The 22,243-nt window shown below is 41.3% G+C and overlaps 2 protein-coding genes across 8 annotated transcripts in view; one reads left to right on the plus strand and one right to left on the minus strand.

Annotated features, from left to right (window-relative positions):
- LOC109037149 (uncharacterized) overlaps window positions 1-22,243 on the plus strand; it is a 549,607-nt gene that overhangs the window by 78,406 nt on the left and 448,958 nt on the right. The gene's annotated exons all lie outside the window — the stretch shown is intronic.
- On the minus strand, window positions 1,064-22,224 carry LOC109037154 (uncharacterized). Its single transcript, XM_072306525.1, has 7 exons — window positions 20,406-22,224; window positions 17,808-18,445; window positions 8,888-9,307; window positions 7,172-7,391; window positions 5,236-5,420; window positions 4,556-4,721; window positions 1,064-3,361 (listed from the first exon to the last, which is right to left on the minus strand). The coding sequence occupies exons 2-7, from the start codon at window positions 18,321-18,323 to the stop codon at window positions 2,889-2,891; spliced, it is 1,980 nt and encodes a 659-aa protein (XP_072162626.1). The 5' UTR covers window positions 18,324-18,445; window positions 20,406-22,224; the 3' UTR covers window positions 1,064-2,888.

The raw sequence follows: 22,243 nt of genomic DNA on the forward strand, positions 1-22,243 counted from the left end.
GTGCGAGGAAAAATCCGTGGTGCTTCAAGGAATGATATTGATTTGTTCTCCTTTAAGAAAATAAAATGGGAGCGGAGATTTTTAAACACCGCAAACGAGATACGTGGTTTGGAAGTTTCACCGTCGATCAGGGGCGAGGCGTGAACGGTCGATTATCGATATTTCCCCAATTGAAACTATGATGAAGAATCGATTACTGAGGTGTTCGTTGCGAACACCCTGTTAATCGATCTTTTACCGTAGGTTTAAATGGCAGATCAATTGATGCATCGCAAAGCACGCCACGCCACTGCCGTCGATATGTGCAAGCTGCGGAGACATTCCAAAAGGGGAAATTTTGCGAAATTTAAATCAGTCTTTTTTTGCCGAAAAACATTAATAGATTTGAATTTGAAACATGTTACACACATTATTTTTATGCTATAGGATCCACCAACAAATTTCGTCGAGACAATTTTTAGAAGTGGAATGAAATCTAAGCTGAGCTTAGAGTTTCGGGAACTAAATCCCTTTGATATTAAGCGGGGAGTTCTCTGTGAGGATTACGGAAGGGGATTTTATGGACATTAATCGTATGTTTCTTGAGAGCTCCGAGGTGATAGAATTTCTTATTGCATTCGGCACAACAAAAACTTGGCTCCTTTCCACACTCGAAGCGCAAGTGTAGCGTTAAGCTCTTCTTGTACTTGTACTTCCTATGACACGTGAGGCAGTTCCACTCAGGCAGTTCAGTGGTGACGTCACTGAATCCGAGGCTCGCATTCCTTTCCCTTTCGAAGATGACGTCACATCGAGAAGGGACGGCGACTCGAGGCCCGTAGGAAAAAGCTATCGCATCCTCTACTGTAACAGACAATATGTGACAGATTTTTAGTAAGCCCACGCGGAAAGAAATTAAATGTTGATTTAGCATTTCGACGGTGCAAGTCGGCAATCACATAACTCGTTTGCGGTGTCTGAAAATCTACGCAACTATGTTATTTTTTTAAAGGCTAACAAATGGACATGATTCCTTGCAGTTTTTGCAGAATTTTCCTCGCACACAGAAGAAAAATCACGGCAGTTTTAAGGAATTACCGTTGAGTAGTTTTCCGTTTAAAGAATAAAGTATGACAGGAATTCTGCGACGTCGCAAATCGAGTTATGTGATTGCCGACTTTCACCGTCGATTTATACTGTTAAAAAGATGTTCGACAAGTTTCAAATGCTGATTTTACATTTTAACAAATGCTAACGTAACTACGCCCACTGCAGAACGTACAAACTAAAATGTTATGTTAGCATTTTTGTATTGTAAAATCAGCATTTGAAACTTGTCGGACATCTTTTTAACAGTATAAATGCTAAATAAACATTTAATTTTTTCCGTGCACGCCGAAAAAGCCCGACGCGGCGCCTGAGTTTTTGAATCCTCATCGAGTGACCTTGTTTTGATCGATAAACAGAATTTCTTAATACGGATATACACGAGAAAGAGAACATTTTGTTAAATATCGAGCCAAAGTCGTTTATCAGTAAAAAGCTGTCTCCACCCGTTAAATGGGAGAGCATTCGGTGCTTATTACCATATTGATAGAGACCAAAATATTGTACTACTCCTGGCAGATTCTGAGCCCGGCAGTTTGTCAGAGTTGGGATAAAGAGGGATTTCGTTTGAAGCGATGAATATGATATTTAGAGATGTTCGCTGCTGGTCTTCGACGGAAAATTAAAATAAAATGCAAGGTTGATCTGGACGTTGTGAAAAACTTCTGTTCACTTATAAGAGTTAAGTGCGGCTGACTGCAGAGGCGGATCCAGCAATTTGGCAACACCGGATTTCCTCCATTAAAACCTATGCTAAATAATCGATTCTCGTCGGAGCACATGGCCCCTCCAAAAATCGATACATTTCCATAGATTCAAACGGAGAAAAGACAATGTTGCCAATTTTCTGGATCCGCTAATGCGACTGACTGGACATCAATGGATCCCTCGTAAATGCGATTCACTCGTTGTACACATAATAAAAACAGTTGAGTACTAAGCAAATAGTACGTATGGCAAACACGTTGATGTTTCCCGTGAAAATGTTTAGTTGCTTTGAAAATGAAATAAAAACAGAGAACTTTTTAAAATAGATGTATTAAAATTAAAAGAGGCCCGATTCCGTTACAAATTATTTGGCGAGAATGAATTTACTAAACTCAATACAAGAACTTTGAGTGCCACAGACATAATTCAAGAATTCTTACAGTTCCGTTTTATTGCAGTTGTTACAAGAAACTTGAGGTCCGAAATGCTTACTCTAGATCTTAAATAATGTGTGTACACAATGTCATCAATACATTAAATTACAAATGAACGACTGAATTACACAATTTAATTATTTATCCATAAATAAAAACCAATTATCACAATAAAAGAACATTCATCACAGAATTGAAGAAAAGGGGGTTCAAGTACTAAGCATGATGTCTATCCTCCTCCCACCGCCTCTGGAACGAAGTAGTAACAAAAACCACCCTTGTTCCCCATTTTCGCCTCCCACCTGAGTCGTTGTGGTATACGCATATATTTGCTTGGCACATTTCGTAAAAATTGTTATTATGTGAAATATACATTTTTAACTTACAAATTATTTTCAGTTACATTCGAACATTGATAGAAAAACATATTGTAACATGAAATGTCAATAGTTACGAGTTTTTAGAGCCAAAATAAGTGGGAGCCTCACGACCTTGCCTGCTCCTTTTTAAAGTTCAAAGAGGTCTCGGTTTTCCCGAGATCCTATTAACCAATCAGAAGAGCGGCTTCATTTTTAGCTGTGACGTAGAATTGTACATTCCTCCGCTTGCCACCACTTTCCGTGTTTTCTCCATGGATGTTCAGAATGGAAGTCGTTGGAATTAGACTCGGAGATCTGTGGCAAGCGTGGTGACGGGGATGTAGTTGGTAGACGACGCCTCCCTGATCTGATAGACGTACTTGCTGACGAAGAGCCAGGCGTAGAGCGTCTCGGGCGAGAAGTCCAATCTGAGCACGTGAAACATCTTGAAGCAGAGGTCAATGGCGGCCAGCGGGGAGGGGAGCTGGTACTCGACGCCCTTGTAGTGGACGAGACAGGAGGCGGTCGGGTCCCCGAGGGCGCCCACGATGATGGGGATGGGCGTCAGCGGGAGGTTGACGTCCTGGTAGGCGAGGCGCCGCTTTTCGAGGGCGTCGTGCATCTCCTCCCGGCTCGGCGCCAAGAGCAGGAGCCCGTTCTTGACCTCCTCCCGGCTGGGGCGCCACGGGGCCCCCGAGCTGGTGCGGCACGTCTGGTACTTGGTCATGAGGAACGAGAGCAGGTGAAACGCCGTCACACGACGGGCTGTCGCGTCTGAAACAAGGGCGCTTTCGTCAGCTTCAAAAATTAAGCCCAACCTAAACACAGAGACAAGGAGAGACCCTCCACTAACCTTTTGGCGAGGGGTGGCAACTTGTACTATGTACTCACAGGGTTGCCGCAGAAAATGAAATTCCATGACATTTCCCTGCCACATTTTAGTGGAACACCCTGACAATTGAAGGTATGCTAAATGGAAAAAAGACATAATGAGAAATAGTCTCCAGGCTAAAGTCTTTCGAAACGTTAAACCCATTCTAAAAAGCAAAAAAGGTGACTTAATAATTTGACTAGACAAGTCGAGCAATTCGTTCAGCAAATAAGTCAATGTTTGGTAAACGTGATCGGCACATTGTTGTGGCATCATAACTGTTCGTTAGGAAATGCTGAATCTCTGAAAGTATATCAAGTTCTCACCAGTCGCGAAGAGGTTGAAGGGAGGTCTCTCTGTCTTTGGTCGCCTATATCGTCACCTTCCGGCCAAAGTATCACAAGCGCCATGCGACGTTTAAAATTTTCCGCCGCCATTTTATTTTTTTACAGAGAAACTGTTCAACGAAGCTGTCCGAAAATTTCACTAAATGTGAACGGCAGCACAATGAAAATTCGTGAAATTTTCGGACAGCTTCGTTGATCAGTTTCTCTGTAAAAAAATAAAATGGCGGCGGAAATTTGTAAACGTCGCATGGCATGGCGCTTGTGATACTTTGGCCGGAAGGTGACTGTATATGGATTGCACTTTGCAAAAGGGAACCACTAGCATTGCAATTTTGCTAAGATTGTGCAACTTCTTTTGTCTTGGATGAAAAACCCGATTATCCATTAATAGTTTCTATTTTACTCGCTAAAAACTGTAAATTTAAGACAAAAATTACCATCTAAATTTCATAGTTTTTCACGATTTTCGCAATTTTATTGCAAAAGATGAAGTTTTATTTAGCCAGCGCCCCTTAATTCTAGGCACAAGACGCCCAGCGAGGTCTTAGCACTGCTCAAAGGTTGTGTTCCCTCAAAGGCAAGGGAGACTCTTCATTGGTAACTTAGCAACGTTGGCAGCTTTTACTTTTGGGGGGACTTCAACATTTAGCTTTTGACCTACCTACTAGGTGAAAATGTTTAGCATTTCACTCAGCTAACAAAATTACAAAAGGTGGATCAAACGAATCGGGTAAGTTAATTAATACACACCTTCCACGAATACGTCAAGGGCTGCATCCGTTATTATTAATTGAAATTTTAAGTCACTATTGAATTTATTTTGAGCAAAATTTAAGATTTTATCCGTAAAATTGTCCCAATTATCAAACAAGGCATTTCGTGCTTCGGGGTATTTCGTGGCGAAATCAATGTCAATCTGGAACAATATTAGACAAAGAGAATGAAACCATCGTTGCAAAATAAAATAAGGAAGGAGCATTGTCTATCAGTTTTGAAAGAACAGGATAAAGTAAGGTTTTCATGCTGGGTGAGAATCCAGCCAAAGTGGGACCGCTTACATCTTCATCAGATATTCCAAAAATTAAGATTTCAAACAAGCTTGCAGCCTGCAATTTCATCGATTGAATCACCTTTTTCAAGACCAGTAATATTGGTTTACTGGATTTGCTGGCTTGTCTGGTCATCCATCGGCTTGTCTGCTAACTTAGCCGCTTAACAGCCAACAAGAGGGAGATTCGAAGAATTGAGTGATGGAACCAGGACCGTTGAAGTTTCCATATAGTGAATGGGAGGGGGGGAGTGCGGTAGGGGTGTCTCGATTGGTCTCTGCGTCGTCTCTAGGTCACGAGAAAAGAAAAAAAAACAGAGGAGGAAAAGGTAGAAATGAAAAACATAAGAGTAACTACATACACTTAAAACGAGAAAATTACCAATTTATGTCCTTCGGGCTCTTTCAAAGCAGGAAAAAGATCCAAATAGCCGTCTGCTGTTAAGTTCGGGTCTTTATCGAGGTATTCGAGTCGCTGCCCGGACGTTATCCTCCAGTAATCCTCTACAACATCCCAAGGCTCCACAAATTTTGTTAGCCATCTTACATGTTCAGCGCCAGTCCCGGCTAAAATACCGAAAAACAAACATATGAAACGTAAACTTGTCATTTTTTCCCCTCCATTTTTTTTTTATTTATATAAATTTTAGTTGTCTTAATTCCTAAAGGTTGATATGTTGATCGAGCGTAAAGATAAAAGTATCAAGTCTTGCAATTTTAATAATGTTGCGTAATCTGAATTAACACACACAAGAAGTTGCAAAAATCATCAATAATTTTCAGGGCCGGATTAAGGGGGCGGCCACATGGGCCGCGGCCCATGGCGGCAAATTTTGCAATTTTTTTAAATGCAGGTACAAAAAAATCGGATTCAGAAAAAAATTACAAACAAGAAAAGGTGACAAAATCTCTCATTTCCCGAGAGTTCATTAATTTCAAATTTTGTCGTATTTCGGTAATACAAAAGACTGCGCACCTTTAATTAGTTGAGTTAAGAGAGAAACCAAACACGTAATTTGGTCTGGAGCGGCGCGACGCAAAGAGAAATGATGACGAGGACTTGTGATGAAAAGGAGAACGGCGGTCGGCATGTAACACATATTAGCGCCTACGAGACTGCGTGAATACTTCACGCATTGCGTCATACACGGTACGGTCAACAGCGGTCGGCGCGGCGTGAGACGCACAGTGCCTACAAGACTACATGAATACTTCACGCATTGCGCCAAACACAGTGTGGTCAGCGCGGCACAGCGGCGGAAGTTAAAATTATTAAACCACATTAATGTTTGTTCGTTCTTAATTTTTTCCTTCATTTCTTATAAATGGAAGGCCTTGTTCACACAGAGATAGGTTTACGGAACTTAACTTTCGCGTCAAGTTCCGTGAATTTTTGCTAGTAGTGTTGACATGACTTACGCAAAAAATGTATCCAACAAGAGTGAACGCGTCTTATGCACCCTTCTCCCTCCGACACGTTCACTTGATGGTTTATTGATGTTTCAAAATGAATGAGAAGAAGGCGGCAAAATACAGGTGGCCCATGGGCGGCAAGTAGGTAAATCCGGCCATGATAATGTTTAAAGAATTGAGTTATCATTTTCAACGATTAACGTATATTGATATCAGTTTAATCAGTAAAATATTCGACCAAACTTGTTCATTTCATGTACTTTCATTATCTTCATGAAATTTTTAGACCTCGTGAAATAGGGGGTCTAGAGGACAGGATGTACTTTAAATTCAAAATAAAAGCTTGAAATTCACCAGAAATACTTCACGAGATTTCATGGAAGGTATTGAAACAGACATTGCAAGATCAGAATTTCAACTCCAACTCTGTACAGAATGATTAAACTGCAAAGGATATACCCATGCATGACTGTTGTATACAGTTACTGTATACATTTACTTTTCATGTTCCACAACCGCAATGTTCTTTTCTTTCTGTGTGATATGAAATATTTCACTGAAATTTGAAATCTTCCTTTCCTTTCAAGACCCTAAACCCTGCTGACGGCCCTTCTCGATGAGTATTAAAATCTGAACCTCTCAAAGATATACTGCCGTGCTAAGGAAGAACGCCGTATGAACATTCGAGAGTTGCCAAATTTCCCTTGATAAAACATGCATTTTTGACAACATTCATGCAGACTTTTCCTTGAAATTTTCAGATATTTTAGAGTAAACTGCGTACAAAATCGTCGCAATTTTCCCAGTAAATTCGGTTTTTATCGCAGGAAACTTGGCAACGTCTGAAAGCTCATACGGCGTTCTTCCTAGGCACGGCAGTATAGCAGTAGGGTTTATCGACTTACAAAAGAGAGAGATGTCTTCTTTTGGAGCTTGCCTTGGCGGCATGGGATGCTTGCTCTTGATGAGGCCGCAGGCTCGGAGGGACTTTCGCATGTTCTTGTAGCGGTCAATAAGCTTTCCCTTGGCGTTGAAAGTCTTGCCGCTCCTGTTCCGGCAGTAAGGGGTGAAATACGATTCGGACTTCTCCGGCGGGAACAGATCGGCCACAGCGTGCGCCAGTGCCTACGAAATTGAAAATTTCTGCATTTATGGTTCTGTAGATTGAAGTAACTTTTTCTACGCTGAGATTAACCAAGAAGACTTAGCTGGTCGACCAAATTTTTGGTGAAATCAACCGAAACCGTATGTTACTTTGAGACGAGCTCAGGACGTTGCATCCACCCAGCCGTTAGGTTAGGTTAGGTTAGGTTAGATCAGGTTAGGTAGGTTAGATTAGGTTAGGGAGGTTAGATTAGGTTAGGGAGGTTAGATAAGGGTGGATGCATCGTAGGTGGATGCAATGTCACAGACCTCTCTGAGACATCTGGGGATGAAGAGAGCGTCCGACTGAACCAATATGGTCATGCGGTTCTTAATGCCGCTCTAAGTTAGCGACTTGTGAGCGGCGAGCGCATTAACCACCGATTCGATTCAAGGGCGATTCTGACGGCTAGCGCTTAATCTTTAATCAGGTTGCAAATTTTCAATCCAAAGATCAATGTAACCCAAAGAAAACGAAGCAATACATATTAATCGCACGTTTCGATTACTTTGTGTGGTGGGGTGTCTACTTAAAAATATTAGATTTTCCTGATTTTACCTGATATTTTGGACCTGATTTCCTGATTTCTCGAGCGAGTAAATTCACAATCGTTTGATTTGAAAAATCAACATATTTGATGACTTGAGTAAAGTGTTTGAAAAATGCTTGAATCATTCAGAATTTCCCGATTCGTGGCCGAGTTCCCTGACTTTTTCCTGAAAACATCGAATTTCCTGATATTTTCCGGTTCCTACTAATAGTAGACACCCTGCCCTTCCCATATTAACTTAAAAAGTCACAAGGTGGAGAAATGGTGCTGGGTCCACACCATTTTACGGGGAAAACAAAGCCGAGAAGTTCCAAAAATTATAATCAGAGTCAAAAATAAATGTTTTTAACCCTAATGAGTACCCGTACAAATCTGAGGGGGAGAGCCTGAGCTGAACAATCCCCCCCGTCAGTTTTGCACTGGTACTAATTAGAGTTAAAAACATTTATTTTTGACTCTAATTAAAATTTTTGGAACTTCACGCCCTCGTTTTCCCCCGCGAAATGGTGTGGACCCAGCACTATTTCTCCACCTTGGTACATACAGTATTCGGTCCCCTTCTTAAAGTTTCTTTCTCACTTAAAAAGTCAGTTACTTGTTCTTACTGTGCAGACCAACCCAGTTTGTTAAGTACGTACTGCCGTGCTAAGGAAGAACGCCGTATGAACCTTCAGGCGTTGCCAAATTTCCTTTGATAAAACACGAATTTCCTGGTAAACTTATAAATATTTTCCTTCCACTTTTTCAGATAATTTTGCTCGCGATTTCAGCTAAAGCTCCTGAAAATTTCAAGGAAAATTATACATGGCATCCCTCAAAAATAAACATTTTATGGAAGGAAATTTGGCAACTCTCGAATGTTCATACGGCGTTCTTCCTTAGCACGCCAGCGTACTTCTCTCCCGGCGGTTGCCTCGTGTTGCCTACCTGGAAGGCGCGGTGGGAGATGACGCGGCTGGGGTCATCCTTGATCTCGTTGTCGATGATGACTTTTGCCAGCCGCTGGCGCATCTTGTTGTTGAGGCAGGCGTGGGTGTTGTAGTAGAGGAGGACGGCCTTCCCGTCGGTGGAGTCCCGGACGGCCGCCTGGAGCCGACTCCGCACCGCTTGCGACTCCACCACGTCCAGCACCTCGTCCGGCAGCGTCAACCCCTGCTCCTGATGAGCCGCCTCCGACGACGGCGAGCCAGGAGACGTCGCCTCCAACTCCAGCTCCGTCGGGAACCCTCGCACGCCCACGAAATTCCTCACATGTCGCTCTGTAATAGAAACGTCCGTCCAGTCAGAACAAAACCAGTAGCAGCAAGATTGTTGGAGAAATGATGAGTTTGGGTTGGTAGCCGAGTGCTAGAAATAATGCAACAAATGTTTTCAAAAAACACTTACATTTTATTAATAACTTTATTTATACCGAAGCTTTTCGAAGCGGACGCCTCATCGTCAGGGTAACAACAAAATCAATATCACAAAGACTGATCTAATAGCTTGTTATCATTTGTTACCTAGTTTGAAATTTAAAGTATGGCAACGGCCAGGGGCGGACTGGCCATGGGGGCGGGGAGGCGATCGCCTCCTAACAATTTGCCGCGGAGGTCCCGAAGGGGCCCCCGCGGCGAATTTTTTTCGAGTCATCGTTTTTTCCCCGTTATGTTGTAATTTTCCTATCCTTCTCAGTCACTAAAAGGCCCCGAGCTCCTTGAAAATTTGTCTCTAAGAGACATGAAAGGTCGCCTAAAGCTTATGTGATGAGGGGACCCCCGAAGAATCCTGAGAATGGGATATTTTGAAGTTCAAGTACTGTCGAATCCAACTCCAATAATGCTTAATATTGCGTTAAAAAGTGTGAAATTTTCAAAATTTTCCGGGGGAGGGCCACCGAACGACAGGAGGGGCCCCCACATTTAGGTCGCCTCCTAACTTTTCGACTACCAGTCCGCCCCTGGCAACGGCCTTTGTGATATTGATTTTGTTGTTACCCTGACGATGAGGCGTCCGCTTCGAAAAGCTTCGGTATAAATAAAGTTATTAATAAAATGTAAGTGTTTTTTGAAAACATTTTTTGCATTATTTCTAGCACTCGGCTACCAACCCAAACTCATATATATATAGTGCTACTACCTCCACACATTGCTTGACAATGTTCACTGATTTTGTTGGAGAAAGTTAAAAATGTTAAAACGGGTAACTCGCTTGCACGTTTTAATACTCTCTTTTGCAGACGCGTTTCGGGCATCGGCATCATGAAGCGCGTCGGCAAAAAAGAATATTAAAACGTGCAAGTGAGTTACCCATTTTAACATTTTTAACTTTCTCGATTATTTCTTGTGCGGTGAAAGCTCCCCTCGAAAGTACTAATTTTCGGAATTTGGGGTTCGTCGGGTGGAATGGGTGACTTTAAGTTAAATGGCGAAACGTGATTGGTCGGCTATGTCTTATCGATGCTTTGTCGGGTGAAATGGACGGCATACTATCGCTGTCGGATACTCAAGAGGTGCTCAAAAGTACAACAAAGCGACGATAAGACATAGCCGACCAATCACGCTTCGCCATTTAACTTTATCCATGTCCTTCCGACAAACACGAAATTTCAACAATTAGGCTGCAGGGCAAAGAGGTAAACAAGAGCAACAATACTAATGGAGATGTTGCATGTGTGAGGAATTTGCGATTTGACTGTTGATTCTTTAGTACAAATTCACGAGAAACACGATGGCGCCACTGGTTTTCTCTGAAATCAACTCCCAAGCTCAAAAAAAGCTCTCAAGTTGAGGCCAAAATGGAGGGGGTGTCCCACGCTATCCTGAAAGTCCACATCTACATCAAGACAAACTCTTAATGCAAAGATAGGGAGCAAATACATGAGCAGGGTTGCCGTGTTTTCAGTTTTAGAGTCCCCAAATAAAGTATAGTAATTTCTAATTTTGTCGTTTTGCGGTGATACAAGAGACAGCACCTTTAATTAGTCGAGTTATGAGAGAAACCAAAGACGCAATTTGGCCTGGGAAGAGCGAAGAGTACGAAGACTTGAGATGAAAAGGGGAAGCCCTCGGCGCGGTGGTCGGCATGCAACACATAAGACTGCATGAATACTTCATAGCGTCATACACAGTGCGGTCAGCAGCGGTCAGCAGCGGTCGACGTGTAGCGCATAGCGCCTACAAGACTGAAGGAATACTTCACGCATTGCGTCAAACATAGTGCGATCGGCGTGGCGCGGCGGTGGAAGTTAAAATCATTAATCCACATTTATGTTGGTTCTTTCATAATTTTTTCGTTCATTTCTTATAAATGGAAGGCCTTGTTCACACAGAGACAGGTTTACGGAACTTAACTTTCGCGTCAAGTTCCGTGAATTTTTGCTAGTAGTGTTGACAGGGCTTTCGCAAAAAATGTGTCCAACACTAGTAAACGCGTCTTACGCACCCCTCTCCCTCCGTTCACTTAATGGTTTTTAATGATGATTCAAAACGAATGAGAAGGGGGCGGCAAAATACATGCGGCCCAAGGGCGGCAAGTAGGAAAATCCGGCCCTGCACACATCGATGGTAAAAATGTGAAATCACGTACCTCCATTGGAGTATTTCAAAATTTCCGCAATTATTTGATTTCTTCGAAGAGAAACGAGCCAACTTAATACTTTTTAATCCATGCAGAATATTCTGCTAATAGAGGAGGAAACTCGAGGAAGATATCAAGAAATTACTTTAACTATGGTTTTTCAAAGGAAAAATAATAAATGGCAGGAAGTCTGCAACGTCGCAGACGGAGATGCGTGGTTTCGTACTTTGATCACCGATACAGATGATTTTTTTATGAGCGGGTAGTTTGAATTTATGCTACGAAAAACGTTAATAACTCGGTTAGGAGTTGTTTTCAGTAATTTCCGTTGCAAAAATCGTACTTTAGTTGAAATATTGATGAAAAACCATGTATCATCACGCTTTAATTCGCATCTTGTCTAGCGGTCTATTTCCTGACTTCCCTGAGTATTTTTCTTTCCTGACTTTAAAATCTCCACTTTCTCTGCCTTCGCTGACGATTCCCTAATTTTCCCTGGCCTTTAAAAAAACTTTCACTTTGATTATTTTTCTTCAATTACGCTAAATTTTACTAAAATTAAACTAGTAATGTTTATTGCATTTAATTGTTGTTGCAATAAAAGACAGAAAAACTCGACATTCCTGGTCTCCGTTCTAAATTCATTATCTGAAATTACCGATATTATCTTAAAATAGCTTCACCTATTTATTTGTGAGATGGACTTCATTGAATGGAGCCGCGGCAAGATAACTTTCAAGGGTTTTTTTCAAGATTTAAACTGTGTGTGTAAATTTGAGGATTAAAAGCAGCAAAGAAAAATAATAAAAGAACAGAACTTATTTTTTTGACTACTTTCCCTATTTTCAAATGTTTATCTCCAACATACTTAGGAATACCTTTATATTATTTTGATATTCAAATTAGTATATCTTATCTTGTTTTCTACTTTTTATATCTTCTATATCCCATTAATATGTATTTAATTTATTTTATGATTCAAAAAATATCTATCTTTATTCTGTGTACCATAGAAATAATATAATGATAGGATAACCCTATCATACGCTGGCCACTATTAACACTTACACTTTCCTTAAACATAGTTGCTAGATACCATTATTGTAAAATAGGTAGTAGCGGCATTAAATGAATAAATTATGTTTTATGAGAAGTCCAAAATAAAAAAAAATAATTAGGAATTCGATACGGGAAAAATATGATATACAAATCAAAAAGAAGGCTTTGTTGATGTAAGTATTTATTGAGTCCTTAAGTAAATTACGATAAAATTAATACAGGTACTCAGCTGTATTAAAACGAGTATAATAAAACAAAATGGAAAGGAAAACGGTTCCATGATATCTACAATTTTTTAAACTGAAAAAAACCAGTTTTCGCACGATGAAATTACTTAATGAGTTAAATGGCAACAAGTGAAAACTGTACATTAACATTCAACAGACAAGAAACGAAAATAAACCTATACTAGGCATTTAAAAATCAAAAGTATGCTGGTTGTTCCAAACACACATAAACCGGGACTAAAATGGTTCCGCAAGTAGAAATTCAGTGTCAGTGCTTCGCCCGACAAATAAATATCACTACAAATTGTACCAATACTACATATAAAATATACACAATTGCTGAAAAAAAAGTTTGCGGAATGGATGAATCTTATTGCGTCTAACTATTCGAATGGCAATGTCTAAGATCAAACACTTTAGATTTGATTAACTTCTGGATAAATTGGATCAATTACTTACTTTGATCGACTGGTATTGGCAAGAGTACCTACATCTCAATTATTTGTCGCCCCTCTGGCGTAAGGGCGTATTTCGATTTCTGCATGAGCCCCAGAAAGCATGGATTCATGCGTAAATCAGGGCTCACGTGGAAATTGAGATAAGCCCTTACGTCAAAGGGGCAACAAACTAAACGGCTTACTTTATGAAGAAGAACGTAACCGCCAAAGGTCAAGTTCTGAAATAAGATTAAAAAACATGATTCCTTCAACAGTTCTTCATTTTCCTGTTGGAAGGAAATGAAGCAATGCTGTTCACTATAGATGGTGAGTACAACTAATGAGGCATCGGTCAAAGGATCTCGAGGAGAGGATCGGAAAAATTAGGCAACAAATTATTAAAATTTTGGTGCGGATACGCCTTTCTCTCACAAAACAGTTAAGTGCTGTTATTTTTAACAATTTTTTAACAGAGGGTGCTTGATGACGCTATTAAAAATCATAGTTCTTATCATGAGGAAGCACCCTGCGCTGTAGCATAATAAACATGACACTTTTAACGCATCTCGAGTGTGAGTCAACAGTGTAACTTTGAAAACAGAGTTTTGCAAGAGGTTATGATGATTTTACACTGCATTAAACATAACATTCTATGATTTTTGTAAACTTTAGGGTATGCTCGCATCTACCTTAAAATTTTCAAAACCTGCAAACTTGTTTCCTTTGTATTTTTAATTTTTTGTAGAGGTGAATCATTGCGATTCTTTGCAAAGATCTATTTTCAAAGATATACCGTTGACTTCTACTAGAGACTCATTAAAATTGTCCCTCTTATTATGCTATGTTAAGGATCTTCTTGAACCTCCCTTAGTCACTATGTTAACCAAATGGACGTATTTCTGCCAAATGGAACCATGTGCATTAAGACATGAGCCCGGAGACCCATAAGAATATATGCGTAACAGGGCTCACTTCATAATGCATTTGGTTCCGTTTGGCAGGAATACGTCCAAATGTACTCACGGAAAAAAAATTGCTGATTCAACAATTCAATTGCTAAAAACAGTGAGTGGAATGTTTCAACGCAGATTTCACAACAAAAAAATGCTACTTTAACCACCCCTGTGGTTAAATTAGTTTACAATGTGGTTAAAGTAGCATTTTTTTGTTGTAAAATCTGCGTTGAAACATCTCACTCACTGTTTTTTAGCAATTGAATTGTAGAATCAGCAATTTTTTTTTCCGTGAGGAGAGGAGCTGTTTTAAGAACAATTGATTACGACCATATAGGACTCTTTCCCCCTCTCGGAATGAAGTTACTTAAAAATAAAAGCGCTTTCGAAATGGGGGAAGAGGACAGGGACATTTCTGCGACGCGGCAACAGCGGCACGACGCTGCGGCGCAGGGAAAGAGGGGCAGGAGCGGGCGAAAGAAATTATTTTTAACCAAATAATTCAGCGTGACGCTCCTGTGCTTTTGAGGTTTCGCTCGGAGCGGGCGTGCGATGGAGCATGACGGCGTTTCCCAGTCATGTCCGGGGCATTTGAGGGCCCGTTCCGCCGGTAAAATACACCAGGCAGCCTCATGGTTCTCGACTTGGAGAATTTTTTTCCTCTTACAAAAACTGATCGGGTCCCGGCGCCGACCTAGCTTCTTCCTGCCTGCAAATCCCCTGCACTGAAAAAAAATTCTCGGCGTTTTTACCGAGGTCCATTGGTACCTTTACCATCTCACTTTTTTTTACCAATTATTGATAATTTCCCCAAGACAGACTGGTAAGCTTACCTAAAAACCGGTATTTTTACAATTTTTCAGGTAAGAATACCACTTTTATTGGTAATCAATTCCCGGTAACTTTGCTATTTTATCTCGGTAGCTCTACCACAGTCGATAAAAAAATATTGGCGTTTTCACCAAGGTCCAGTAAAATTACCGAGAAAGTTCAATAATTTTACTGAGATTTCTCGGTAAAATTACCAATTCCATAAATGGTAATTTTACCAAGAAAAAACTGGGATCAAAAAGAACCCTGAATTCTTGGTAATTTTACCCTTTTCTTAGTAAATACACAGAGATTTTTTTTTCAGTGTGGTACAAGAGCGACTGATGCGATCGAGCTTCGCGAAAAAGCTTTTCCTCTTTATTGGGAGGCCCCATATCGAAGGTGAAACTACTAGACCACGTATCTCGTTTGTGGTGTTTAAAATTACTCGCCCCCATTTTATTTTTATGAAGGAGAACAAATCAATATCATTTCTTGCAATTTTTGCCGAGTTTTCTTCGCATAGAGAGAGAAAAAAAACTGACATTTTAAAGAATTAACGTTGAGTAGTTTTTCATTTAAAAAAAAGCATGACAGGAAGTCTACAACGTCGCAAATCGAGATGCGTGGTGTGACAGTTTCACCGCCGATGTGGTTTGTATTTCTCCGAGGGAGCTTCAAGGAGGTCTTTTGGCCGTAATTATTGTCGTTCCTTACTCAGCTTCTTTCTTGGAACTGGTTTCCATTTGGTTTACATTCTGATAAAGGGAGGTTTATGGAAATCTTTGGCAAATCATCATAAAAGAAATAATTTGAAGAGATCTCGAGTAAAATTCAAAAATAAAATCTAACTCTGAGATATAAAAGCATAAGAGTAGCGCGTAACGCACAACGTCTGATTGTACGGCGCGATATTCCTCGCGGATTATTATTTTAAGTATAATTTTTGAAAAATACCGTTTCTAGGGATTTACCACTGGAAACAAATCTCGAGTTGTACGACAAACATGTCCTGTTGTACGTGTAAAAACATTGCCTCCGCTAGCTCTCTAAGAAGTTGTAGCCTCTACTAAATTCAATGGATCCTTAATGCCACCAGGGGCGGACTGGAAGTCGAAAAGTTAGGAGGCGACCTAGATTTTGGGGGCCCCTCCTGTCGTTCGGGGGCCCCTCTAAGGAGATCCGGGGGCCCTCCCCCGGAAAATGTGGAAAATTACACACTTTTTAAACGCAATTTTATGCATTATTGGAGTCAAATTCTACAGTATTTGAACTTCAAAATAACCCATTCTCAGGATTCTTCGGGGGCCCCTTCATCACAAAAGCTTTAGACGACCTTTCATGTCACTTAGAGACAAATTTTCAAGGATTTTGGGACCTTTTAGTGACTGAATAGGATAAAAAAATTACAACATTACAGGGGTAAAACCATAACTCGAAAAAAATTCGCCGCGGGGGCCCCTTCGGGACCTCCGTGGCAAATTGTTAGGAGGCGATCGCCTCCCCGCCCCCATGACCAGTCCGCCCCTGAATGCCACATTTGCACTTTTTGACACTGTTTAGCTGCTGAGTTCAATCTCATTTTGGAAGACAGGGGATGAACTAAGCGATTGAAAACAGGCACCAGCTTCATTTTGAATCAGTATAATAATAATCACAGTTAGAAAAGTAAACTAAAATAAACTAAAAAATAACTAAATTCCTAAAAAGAGCACGGGAATGTAGCTTATGGGAGAATGTAAATCACAAATTCTCATGTAAAAAGCCATACATAACACACTCAAAAATACACCTCGTACCCACAATTCTTGCCCCAGGGTTTACGCCGCTGGAAGTCAACGATTGTCGATAACTTACACGCCACGCCACTTGTGATAAAAAGAAAAACATAACATTGGGAACTAAAGAATCGAGGAGACAAGAATACTGATTATTTTTCCATAACTCGAAATAAACGCTTCTTGCAACTCCGTGCTTTGGGCAGTAGCAGCTAAACATATACGTGCAATTATTTGGGAATCGGATAGGCAACTAAACAAACCGCTGGACAAAGCGTGGAGTATCGAAGAGAAATGAAGGAGTTTCGAGCCAAGATCGTGCTTGTGAAGTTTTTTACCGATAAAACCTGAATTTAGTGTATCTGAATGTGCACGTGAATTGAAAAAATAATTCATTAACCGATAAATTTTGATTCGCTTCGATTATTAATTAATTATAGAATCGTCGGTTATCCGGAATTTGGGGCATTTTTCGATAAAAGGGCGTTGTAGACTTCCAATGCTGCTAAGATTGTGCTACGTACTTCTCTAGTTGCAAGTAACTTATCCGACATTTTCGCTATGAATTTTTCCTTGAATCTACTGCTAGTTTTTCCTCATTATCGTAAGGAAGTAAGTCGACTGCGAATGAATATCATCCGTCGTAAACGCTATAACAAATTGCAAAACCTTAGTAGCATTGCAAGCTTCATACGCTCTTTTACTAAAGAAAGCCTCAATTCTATGGATCGTATTCGATACATCGAACAGATGAGACTGTATCGATATCGATTTGTTCAACATGTAAACTTAGCCTCAAAAGTCAATTGATTAATCTGAGGGAACGGGTTTCTTGTGATAGGTTTTTGATTCTGAGTATAAAATGGCAATGAAAAGTGAATTTGCTAAGAGATTCTCAATTTCAGCTTTTCCTACTTAAATCCTAAAATTTTTGTTTGAGGTCATGTTCTATTGTTTTGAGCCGAACGACACATCAAACCACTATCGAATGCGATCTTAATCAACTAATCGAAAAACTCTAATTAGTTGTGGTTCTCCTTGAAGGCGGCAAGCGTGTCTACAGGCTGGAGGGTAGAGGCGGACGAGATAGAAGGGACGAGAGCGGTGGAGTTGGAAGGGGGGTCGGTTGTCTTGCGGACGGGCCTCCGTCTCTGGCCCCGCTCGATGAGCCCGTAGGACTTCAACTTCCTGCGGCTATTGAAGTACTTGTCCCAGAGCTTCCCCTTGGCCAGGCACTTGTTGCCGTGGACGTCCTTCTTGTACGGCGTGTAGTAGACCTCCTCCTGCTCGCCGGGGAAGAGGGCGACGATGGCTTTGGCCATGTTGATGAACTGCCGCGACGTGAGCCGCTTGTTGAAGTCGGACTGGAGCTCATAGTTGATGATGACGCTGCTCAGCTTGAGCCGCATGTGGTTGTTGAGCGTCTTGTTGTGGTGGTAGTAGTTGAGGACGGCCAGGCCCTCCTGCGTCGAGTGGAGGATGTGGTCGATGTACTTGGCGTCCATCAGCGGGTCGTTCACCACTTCCCCGAAGAGCACCATGTTCGGCGGGAAGAAGAGTTCTTTCGACGGGGTCACCGCCGAGAACGGCCTCAGGAAGTTCTGCACGTCTTGCAGTTTGTTCGGGCTCTCGGACGAGTTGAAGTACAGAGGATCTTCGTACGCTGCAACAGGAGAGGCTCAATGTTAGCCGAAAACTACGCAACAGGCTGATCGTTGAAATTGGATTGCATTTTGCAAGAAGGGACCAGGAGCACTGCAATGTTGCTAAGAAATGTGCAACTTCGTCCTTTGCAATAGAACGATTGAAACCATGAAAAAATATAAAATTTACAGCGTAAGTTTACAGATGATCAGGTTTTTCTTCCAAGACAAAAGAAGTTGCTCAATCGTAGCAACAATGCAATGTTCCAGGTTCCTTTTTGCAAAACGCAATCCAATTGATAGACGAAGCTACAGATGAGGCAGATGAAGAGAAAGTGCCCCCCCCCCCCCCTTTTAAATTTCTTGAGTCATGCTTTGCATGTTTTCAGAAACTTGTAAATTATTCCTTTGTGAATCATTATTGATGGCAAAGTAACGAAAAAAACACAGAAAAATAAATGCTGGCCTTAGAAGCTGTACTTACAGGCTATATAAACAAACCGTTCGTTCCGGGCTCTCAGGCCGAAAGTTCCGGGTGCTGGCGCCGTCGCTCTGACTGCTCCGGGTTCGCAAGCCGTAGAATCGGGTGTTACATCCGGAATTTCCGACTTCTGAGCTTGGATTGGACGGTGAATCTATACAGCTCGTAAGTACAGCTTTCGACTTTAGAAGCTTCCAGGTTTACTGAAAGTTTATTTTTCATATAATTCCTCTATTATAAAATAATGGAGGAAACAAAACGATGAATTCCCTTTAGTTGGATTCAAAATGCGAGAGAATCATGAGTAGTCCTTCTTTATTCCAAATACTGTCTTTCCCTCACAAAAGGTTCATTGTCTTCCAATTACTGATCTATCTTCAGACACACTCTTTTATGAAATAAATGAGATGATGAGGAGAACTTACAATCCAGTTGTTTGGATTTTCTGATCAGATAATGAGAAGAAATATTTTTTTTAAAGTAAAATTTTATTCTCACTAATTTTAAGTACATTTCGTTTTTTGGGGGGAAATACATTTGCCCCGAGAACTTGCCCCTTATGAATACAATGGTATTCATACTTGGGGCAACTTTGACGGGTCCAAGGGGGAAAAAATATTAACAGTCGATTGTCAATATTTAATTGACTGTTAATTGGAAGAGAGGAGAGATGGGGATTCTCCAACGGCGGTTCTTTTTCGGTCCGGTCTTTTTCGCCGAGGAGCTATTATACTGCCGTGGTAAGGAAGAACGCCGTATGAACATTCGAGTTGCCAAATTTCCTTCGATAAAATGTTAATTTTAAAGGAAAGTTTTGAATATGTTTTCTTGACATTTTCATGGACTTCACGTAAAATTGCGAACAAAATTACCTGAAAAATTGGAAGAAAAATATTCATGCATTCACCAGGAAATTAATGTTTTATAAAATGAAATTTGGCAACGCCTGAAGGTTCATACGGCGTTTTTTCTTCGCACGGCAGTATAGGAGAATGATACTCGGATATAAAATAAGGTTTGCGGATGGAGCTCTTGCATGCGCCACGGATTTGCGATCTGAGTACTATTGTATACGTAAATTTTCGCAAAAAGTACGATGATGCCACTGGTTAAACTCCCAAGCTCACAAGAGGGCTCTGAAAGTTGAGGGAGTATCGGAGGGGATCCCCCACGCTGAGCTGTGAGTCCACCTAGTCAAACTCGCCATATACACAGCTAAGGAGCAAATACATTGGCATAACTTTGCCAATGATTAGCTCCCTATCTGCGCATGGAGAGTTTGACTAAATACAGAGATGAACTCTTTGCTGCGTAGCGTGAAGATCCTCTCCATCCCGGCCGTAACTTAAAGAGCTTTTTTTGAACTTGGGAGTTCGTTTCAGAGAGAACCAGTTACACCAATGTGTTCCTCGCGAAACTCAATTTACAAAAAATTACTTGAATCGCAAATCCCTTACGCATGCAAAAGCTCTGTATCAAGATAAAAAATGAAGTCTCACAGTTGAAAAACGATGCTTATGGTTTGTAAGAATGGACTAGGACTTGGTGTTTCCTCATGTTGCCAGCTTGAGAGAACTTCTTCCCGCAAAACCGGCACTCGTGGGCGGGCTCTTTGCCGCACTCGACCCTCAAATGAAAGACGAGGCTCTGCTTGTGCTTGTACCGCCTGTGACAGGAGGGGCATTCATGAAAGCTCTGAGATTGAGAGAAATTGTAGGAGGTTGTCAGCAGGTCTACGAAGCTTTGATGGTGACTCGCCGGCGAAAAATCCTGTGATTCGCGTCGTGAGAGGGACGCTTTTGAACTGGCTTCAGATGACCCATTGCGGCTCAACCTCTGAAAATTCCGCACTTCCCTGAAATGGTTACCTAGAACAATGAATTCCACAAAACAAGTTAGCCTCGATCTTTTCGTTTCGAGATGCCGATTTCGTATTTCAGTGAATCTATTGGATGGGTTGAAATCGAAGATGAGAGAAGACGGAGGAGGGGATGGTACCCAAAAGCGCAAACCTTAAAAGTGAGAGATGCATGGCCCAACGCAAAGGGAGCGTGTCGAAACTTACCCCAAAAGCGCGAATACATTGATAAATGAAAACTTATAACTAAACACATACATGCTTTTTGGCAACGCCTTACCTACGATTTTATGTGGAAACGGGGAGGAACTTCAAAGCGGCTTCTTTTAAGTCTTTTATCATGGGGTCGTTTCAGGTGGCAAGTCATTTTTCCTGAAATATAGTTTCCTAATGCAAGTTTTCCTAATTCTCTTTTCCAACTCGTTTTTTGTCCCATCACAGTTAGTCCTACATGTGAGATGTCCTACTGGCTTTTTTCCTAGAGGAATTTGTCCCAAATTCAATTTTAAAAAACAACATAGGTACCTCATAAGTTGAAGTTGTGGCCGCATGACCGCAAGTACAGGGCCGGATTTACCTACTTGCCGCCCATGGGCCGCCTAGTATTTTGCCGCCCCCTTCTCATTCGTTTTGAAACATCAATGAAAACCATCAAATGAACGTGCCAGCGGGGGAGGGGTGCATAAGACGCGTTTACTGGTGTTGAACACATTCTTTGGGAAAGCCCTGTCAACACTACTAGCAAAAGTTCACGGAACTTTGCGCGCAAGTTAAATTACGTAAAACTCTCTCTGTGTGGACAAGGCCTTCCATTCATGAGAAAAGAACGAAAAAATTATGAAAGAACCAACATAAATGTGGATTAATGATTTTAACTTCCGCCGCCGCGCCTCGCAGACCGCACTGTGTTTGACGCAATTCGTGAAGTATTCACGCAGTCTTGTAGGCGCTATGCGTCTCACGCTGATCGCACTGTGTTTGCCGCAATGCGTGAGGTATTCATGCATTCTTATAGGCGCTATCCGTTTTACGCTGTCCACAATGACCGCACTATGTTTGATGCAATGCGTGAAGTATTCGTGCAGTCTTGTAGGCGCTAATATGTGTTACATGCCGATCGCCGCGCCGAGGGCTTCTCCTTTTCATCTCAAGTCCTCGTCATCATTTCTCTCTAGGTAAGTCGCGCCGCGCGCCGTTCCAGGCCAAATTGCGTGTTTGGTTTCTCTCTTAACTCGACTAATTAAAGGTGCTGTCTCTTGTATCACTGAAAGACGACAAAAGTTGAAATTACTATACTCTCAGAAAATTAGAGATTTTGTCGCCTTTTCTCGTTTGTACTTTTTTTTTCTAAATCCGAATTTTTTTTAATACGTACATTTAAAAAAATCGCAAAATTTGCCGCCCCCTATAGATTTGCCGCCATGGGCCGCCCCCCCCCCTTAATACGGCCCTGCGCAAGTAGTGAGGCTTCTTCCTCTT

The sequence above is a fragment of the Bemisia tabaci genome, chromosome 1 (assembly GCF_918797505.1).
Source record: "Bemisia tabaci chromosome 1, PGI_BMITA_v3".
Lineage (NCBI taxonomy): Eukaryota > Metazoa > Arthropoda > Insecta > Hemiptera > Aleyrodidae > Bemisia > Bemisia tabaci.